The sequence below is a fragment of the Pollachius pollachius genome, assembly GCF_949987615.1.
Source record: "Pollachius pollachius genome assembly, chromosome: 7".
NCBI lineage: Eukaryota > Metazoa > Chordata > Actinopteri > Gadiformes > Gadidae > Pollachius > Pollachius pollachius.
In genome coordinates this window covers 7,741,653-7,749,323 of record NC_136940.1, presented here as the reverse complement: position 1 = coordinate 7,749,323, position 7,671 = coordinate 7,741,653, and the positions used below count along the sequence as shown (strand labels likewise).

The following is a 7,671-nucleotide window of genomic DNA, read 5'->3' as shown; positions in this document are numbered from 1 at the left end:
ACAAGCTGGCAGGGTGGCGTGATTGGGAGGGGTTTTGGGAGTCGCAATTTTATCATTGTTGTATTCTTTATTGACTACAGATATGTCCAGGTTATGTTAGGCTACGAGCTAGTTGAAACACTTCACATTGTCACTTAAATATGTAGAGATTCACTTTAAGGGCTAACAGGGCAGCAGTACACTTTCTGCTGTTCCTCCTGTTTCATCTACTGCACTTACTTTAAACTCAGCCTCTTTAATCCCAATTCTCTCTTTTTAACATTGGACAAGATCAGCTGTGTCACTGTGAAGTTGTGGAACCAGCCCATGATTTCATTTTGCTCTCTCTTTCTGGGTTTATCCCCTGAGGGATGGAAATGCAACCCAACTACATTGTCACAGCTAGAAGATACTGCTACAGCCAGAATACCATTACAAATATGGCTAAGAGGGGGTCATCCCTATGTTCCCCAGGTCCTTTGTTCCCAGGGTGAAAAGGGTTAGGGTCAGGTTAAGGGTTATGGTTAGGGTTAGGGTTAGGGTGAGGGTTAACCCTAAACCTAACCCTAACTATAACCAATCGGAGGAGAGCCATTCTAACCAATCACAGGCGAATCAGAGGCGAAAAAGGCGGTACTTGCCCCTACCATCCTACGAAAAAAAGATTTGCTCACAGAGTCCTGTGTTCCCCGGTCACATACAAAGCGGGAAACATAGGACCCGGGGAACATAGGACCCAGAGAACATAGGTACGCTCCCGCTAAGAGCTAACAGCTAGCACCTAGAGCTACAGCTGGTATATTCCAAGAACCTAAAGTTTGTGTATTGCAGAACAGCAATAGCTAAAATGCTACCATCTATGACTAGCAGATATGACAATTTCCTGCAGCTTGCAAATATAGCTAACAGCTATTAGAGAGCAATGAGAAAGCAAGCTTTCTCATTGACATAGCCTCCTTCACTATGCACTGTTTTTAGCACATAGTGCCAAATATAAGTTTATAAGATGAGGCTTTATTAAAAACTTGAATTCCTTTTTGGGGATTAGGAAAAAGGTTACCTTATATGTATTTTTTATTAAAGTTGATAGTGATTCAGTTATTACAAACATTTGAGTTATTAATGCAGAATGTTGGATTGGAGCATCCGTGCGCGCACTATTCCCTGCCTAACACCAATTTCCATAAAGTTTGCACAGGACTCAACCAAAGCTCGCCTGTGTTGCATGGTGGTAGGGTTTATGCTGTCATTGGTTCAGCCCAAATATGAAATGAATCTCTGTAAAGAGGAGCCGTCTCTTGTTCAGCTGCTCTGCCTGTTGAGCTAGTTTGGTGAGTTTCTTAACCGCTGTTTTTTTCCTCATCTATAATCACGGTGTGATCCATTGTCTTCATTTGATTTCCCACCAGTAGTTCCCCTGACAGGACATGGCGGTGCTACAAAAGTCTACTGACTTACCTGCTGAATATCACCAATAGAGAAGGAACTTTTCAATTGTTTAAGAAGATGTCAAGAGTTCCCATTCCAGGGTGGCTGTTTACAGAAGAGCAACACATGGAAGACATTCCAATGGATCACATCACGTCAGCATGTTTTTAGGACATCTTCTGACTTTTCGGCTGTAGCTTTGTTTCCTGAATGCAGAGCAGCATGGACAAAATGTTTGCTCACTTGCTGTCTGTGCTGTGTGTGCTGTGTCTATCACCTCTGGCGTCCTCGAACACGCTCACCCAGCGTGCTATACGCTTTGAGCCAGCGATGCTGGACTTCAGTGAACAGTGAGTAGGTCTTCTGAGTGATGTAGCCCACTGCTCGACTAATAGTGCTCTTTGCAAAGATTACAGAGAGTGAGGCTCTTATTCAGTTTGTGAAATTGTGCCCAGGGAGTTGTAGACAATTGAAGAAACAAGTTAATTTGTAACTCTGTTTATAACAACATTTGATCTATTCTGATAGTTGTCCTTTTTTGAGCCACGGATTTGCAGGCTCACACAAAAATATTCCACATATAGTGTCATTGTGCTGCTGTTCCCGTAGTCAGGGTATTGACCAGATTTTGCACCACACACACACACGCACACACACACACACACACACACACACACACACACACACACACACACACACACGCACACGCACACACACACACACACACACACACACACACACACACACACATAGTACAGTATTTATATTATTAATTCTTGTTATGCCCAGAAAGGTTTTAAATTACTGGACTGTTGCCAGAGAGCTAGAAAAACGCTGTGATATTTATGCATGCATTATGCCAATGATTCACAAAATATCACATTGTATGACCCCATTTTAGACTACTGCAATACAATGGAATGACAACGATCTGAAACATACCTTTAAGAGAACACTAAATGCAAATAAAAACCTACTTAGCTGGGAGAGGCGTAACCGTATCTCCAAGAGCTTCAGGGGCCAACACCCATGTGGCTGTGGGTCAGGTGATCCCTTTTCACCGCGTGCCTCACCTCGTTCAGCGCCAGCGGCAATCTGCTGCTGGGAGCTTAATATCACAGGAGCACGGGATCACATGACATCATCATGTATTAGCACTGAAAAGTCAGTGCTCGTCCTAGCTTCCTACATGGGCTAACCCAGTCACATTTAATTGTTAACTAACTCTGAATGAGTTGCTGACTGTTTAACTTTGAGCAAGTTAACATTGAGCAGGTCAACTAGTCAACTCAGAGAGATAACTAGTAAGCCCTGTAACTTACTTAGAGTCGGCTCAGAGTCAGTCTTGACTCAGTCTCTCTCCCACTTGAGTTTATTCATTTGGATAAAGTCTTGCATATCTAGACATCAAAACATAAAGAATCATTGTTTGGTTAATGAAAGATGTAGTGACAACCACAGACAACCACACCCTGACACACATCAGTTCCACTTACTTTTACTCACCCTGACACACATCAGTTCCTTTTTGACAATGAGAAGTTATCAGTTGGTTGCACTGTAAGCTATTGGCCATGATCTTTATATTCGTTCATCTCATTCTCCCACTCTCATCATCTATCATGCAGCCCTGTGGGGATGCTCAAGATGGAGAAGGTGCACCTCCACAACCCTGGCTCAGAAGAGATCAGTCTGATGTCCATATCAGGCTCCACAGCACACTTCCATGCATCCTTCTTCAAGCACGCTGTGAGTATCTGCAACCACACAGCCTATAGTCCGGAACTACACTACCAAGGATGCTTGTGGTCAATCTCTCTTTCTGTTCTTCTGATATAAATCTGTATCAGGTGTTCAGAAGTGAATAACTACATATCAGCAAGTTGGCACGGTCGCCAATCTGATCATCTTCCTGTAATCCTTTTTCAGTTATTTGAGGGATAGTAATTCTGAGCCTAACTTATTTTATCCCTCAATCAATAGTTTTCTTCCATGTTGTTTGTAGTTAGAGCTTATAGTCTGATCACCATACTATAACTCGTAAGACCGGTCGTCTTTTGCGCCTTATCAATCCTCTAACATGGTAAAGTCAAAGGTCGCCTTTGTTATATTTATGTTTGCCAAACTCTCTTTCGACCAGATACTGCCACCAGGAGGAATGACCTCGTTTGATGTGGTGTTCCTGGCCCGCGTGGTGGGAAACATAGAGAACACTTTATTCATCAACACATCACATCATGGTCTGTTTGCATACCAGGTAGGCAGAAAACATGCATTCTTTTCAAAGTCATTATGTGGCCTAATAGACGATTATTGTATTTGTTTTGTAGTATTATTGTATTTTAGGATTTATATTTATTCAATTAGCAGATGCTTCTGTCCATAGAGACTGATAATGAATTCAGATCCATGTCAATAAGGAGTAGGGGAAAGAAACTCAGAAATAGGCCTATAGTGATGAGGGTGAGACAGAACAGGTCTTTAAGGAGCAGGAGGGGTCAGGGGTTAGGGGTCATCTTGCTCGACAGATGGACTGTGGATATTGGGTTTTGAACCCAAAACATTCCAACTGGGAGTCAAATAGCTTTTCCACTAGACTAACCTGTTCCATTTTACAATCAATTTTATATTAATACAATTATTATAATAATCAGTGGTCAATCTGTATATTTGGTTCATTCGTTTCTGCTTTTCATCTAATTTTGATTAGAAAACCTTACCAGTTACCTCATGTTTTGTCTCATCTTTACTGGTACTGTGTGTGTGTGTGTGTGTGTGTGTGTGTGTGTGTGTGCGTGTGTGCGTGCGTGCGTGCGTGCGTGCGTGCGTGCGCGCGCGCGTGCGTGTGTCTGTGTCTCTGTGTCTATCTGTCTCTCTGTGTCTGTGTCTCTGTGTCTCTCTGTGTCTGTGTCTCTCTTTGTCTGTGTCTCTGTCTGTGTCTCTGTGTCTCTCTGTCTCTCTGTGGCTGTGTCTCTGTCTGTGTCTCTGTGTCTCTCTGTCTCTCTGTCTCTTGTTGTCTTTGTCTGTGTCTGTGTCTCTCCGTGTCTCTGTGTCTGTGTCTGTGTGTCTCTGGGTCTGTGTGTGTGTCTGTGTCTCTGTCTCTGTGTCTCTCTGTCTCTCTGTCTCTCTGTCTCTGTCTGTGTCTCTGTAGGTGTTTGGGGTGAGTGTTCCAAACCTCTACAGATTGAGGCCCTTCACGGTGCCCCAGGCCCCCGTAGACAAGCCTTCCTCCCCTCTGATGGACCTCCAACCGTCTCACAGTCAACCTCTTCAGGCAAGCCACCGCATGGAGCACGTATATACTACTAGATATGAACCTCAGAAATAGGATCATATTTCATGTAATTATGTGTGCCTGTATCTATACGGATGTTCCTGTATGTTTACGGATGTACCTGTATGTTTACGGGTGTACCTATAATGCCATCATCGCTGATTCATTTCTATTTTCAAATTCAATAAAATGCAGTATCATCAAAGGACAAAAGGTATTTTGAGAAAATACAAAAATGATGAGAGAATGAGGAATATAATCCTGTTTGGTCAATGAATACAAAAATAAAAACGGTCACATAACGTAAGATTGTAATAAATTACTTTTAAATGAATATATCATTAGCAACTCAAGATAATAACTATAAATATAAAATGAAATTACATGATCTTTTGGCATGGTCTTGATTGGCCAGTGTGACAGTGAATGTTTCATGTTTGTGAAGTGCTTCATGAGGTTTCCTGTTCCTCTCCCCCAGGTTGTGGAGATGTACTCCAGTGGAGCGGACTTACATCTAGAGCTGCCCACTGGCCAACACCCACACACTGAGGACTTATGGGTATGCTTTCAGTCATTTGGGGTATTTTCCTGTAAGTAACTCAATTATAATATAGAATGGTTCCTTACAATATTCATTCATTTGTATTATTAATTTTCATAGTTTGTCCTTGTCATTTGATGTCTTTGTTATGTGTCTTTGGTTAGCAACAAAAGTGATTGATCAATCAAATGCATTCATATTCATAGTATTATTAATATTAATAGTACACAATTAAACAATTTTAACTCCTACATATTCAATTCAGATTGACAATGATTTAAAGTTTCATGCTTTAACAAAATCCACAAAAAGGTAAAAGATTCAACTTAAGTACTGTATAAAAGGAGCATTTGAACGCAATTCTGTGATTCTCTTTGCAGGAGGTTCCCCCGTTTGAGAAGAGTGTGAGTTTTGTTTCTCGGTATGCAGATGACCACATGACTTTCCTGGGGGTCAGACCCACCACCCCCAGCCCGGACCAGTCCGCCGTCCCCCCTTTGGAGCCCTCCTCCGATGGTACAGACCCACCGATGCCTCTGGACATTCACAACATTTAGATACTGGGTGTCCAACTTGTTTCTTAATGGGTATCGTGTATGCTAATCAGTAGGGAGGCTCCAGGATTAAATGTATTGGTCTATACTGATAATCAGAATCAAAAGATAAAGGCTATTTTTGCCATGACGGTGGATGTCAACGGTGAGTGTTTTGCCATTCAAAAACTGAATAGCACTAAAAACACTGTGGCTGGGCCTAATTATTGGCCTTTTTGACGGTATTTGACGTTGTAACAAATTTTGGACGATATTGGACCATGTGTCGATGTGTCAGCTTTGGTGAAACTTGATGAAACTTGGATGTGTGCTGGTCACTGCTACATATGTTGTGTTCCTCGTGGTTCCAGCTCCTGCTATCTACTCCTCCAAAGAGGTGCTTGACTTTGGAATGCTGCGGGAACAAGGTATGGGGCTCACTGATGGTGGTGGGGATGACGAAGATGGTGATGATGAGGATGATGTTAATAAGTACTTCCAGGTGTTCTCCAGACCCCTAATCCATCTCTTTCTCTTCCTCACATTCCATCGCTCTCTCTCTCTCTCTCTCTCTCTCTCTCTCTCTCTCTCTCTCTCTCTCTCTCTCATATCGTAGATCGCCCCAGAACGTTGAATCTCCTTTTAAACGCAGGAACAGAAGATGTTAGGATCACAGTAGGTTCTCTTGTCCCTGTATCTATTTCTTAAACAATATCTGTCTTCGCTCTAAATCAGGTTCTTTATCTTTAATTTCAACAATATACGTCTTATTTCTGAATGTAGTTCTTTCCCTAATGTTTTTTTTATTAATTTACAGAGTGTACGAACGTCACCATCAAACGCAGCGATCTCAGTGGAATTTAAGGGGGTTACTCTGAAGGAACGAGGATACACCAAAGTTGCGAGGATAACTTTTGATCGTGAGTACTTAAATTGTTGGTTCTGTTCGGGATGATTTAAAAAGGGGAAGTTTGTTTGTTTCAAGCTGCAAGGGTCCTGCGTGGGATTGAGGCTGCCTCTAAAGCAGCAGGGCCAGATAACGCTGTGTTTCCTCCAACACAGCCTCTAAAGCAGCAGGGCCAGATAACGCTGTGTTTCCTCCAACACAGCCTCTAAAGCAGCAGGGCCAGAGCAGTCGTCTGGTAAGATCACGGTGAAGGTGACAGAGAGGAGTTATCCCACACTAGAGATCCCTTACCAAGCCGACGTGCTAAAAGGGTATGCTACTTTATTACTATCAGTGTTTTAAGTTTTATACAGAGCAAAATTTATCCTCAAACCGATAATCCTGTCATGGGTAGGATGGTGTATGCGTTATTGTGTTAAGATGATAGCTACATGCTGTCTTGGTTCCATGTCTGCTAAATTACCCAATAAAAGTAATAGTTACTAAACTTCAATCCAGTTATGTTCAGGCCTAGCATTTTATCCAAGCCAGGCATGTCAAGTTTTTTCCAGGATTTCTAATGTCTATTTATTCTTTTTTTTGCCATGCCTTCTGTTGCAGCTATCTGAGTTTTGAGGATGCCACCACTCTGTTCCACATCAGGAACAGTCCCCTGGACCCAGTGGTCAGACCCATCTTCCTCGCAAACACCTTCGGCTACCCGGTCCAGATCCTAAACGCTTCCCTTAAGCTGGACGCCACAACCATGTTCACTGTGAGACCTAGAAAATTGTCTAACCCCTACCTGCTCCTTAACCACTGTCTAACCCCTGCCTGCTCCTTAGCCACCTGTCTAACCCCTACCTGCTCCCCAACCACCTGTCTTATCCCTCTCTAAGCCTTAACCAACTGTCTAACCGCTCCCTAATCCTTAAACACCCGTCTAACCCCTACCTGCTCATAAACCACCTGTCTAACCCCTCCCTAATCCTTAACAACCTGTCTAACCCCTCCCTAATCCTTATCCACC

The 7,671-nt window shown here is 42.7% G+C and overlaps 1 protein-coding gene across 1 annotated transcript in view; it reads left to right on the top strand.

Annotated features, from left to right (window-relative positions):
- Positions 1 to 1,354: 1,354 nt before the first annotated feature.
- tmem131 (transmembrane protein 131) overlaps positions 1,355 to 7,671 on the top strand; it is a 22,002-nt gene continuing 15,685 nt past the window's right edge. The window contains exons 1-11 of the mRNA XM_079740570.1: positions 1,355 to 1,757; positions 3,036 to 3,156; positions 3,548 to 3,664; positions 4,559 to 4,681; positions 5,160 to 5,240; positions 5,603 to 5,738; positions 6,127 to 6,183; positions 6,372 to 6,430; positions 6,573 to 6,675; positions 6,865 to 6,973; positions 7,263 to 7,416. Of these exons, the coding sequence (XP_079596696.1) occupies positions 1,618 to 1,757; positions 3,036 to 3,156; positions 3,548 to 3,664; positions 4,559 to 4,681; positions 5,160 to 5,240; positions 5,603 to 5,738; positions 6,127 to 6,183; positions 6,372 to 6,430; positions 6,573 to 6,675; positions 6,865 to 6,973; positions 7,263 to 7,416 (1,200 nt within the window). The 5' untranslated portion in view covers positions 1,355 to 1,617. The remainder of the gene's footprint in view (positions 1,758 to 3,035; positions 3,157 to 3,547; positions 3,665 to 4,558; positions 4,682 to 5,159; positions 5,241 to 5,602; positions 5,739 to 6,126; positions 6,184 to 6,371; positions 6,431 to 6,572; positions 6,676 to 6,864; positions 6,974 to 7,262; positions 7,417 to 7,671) is intronic.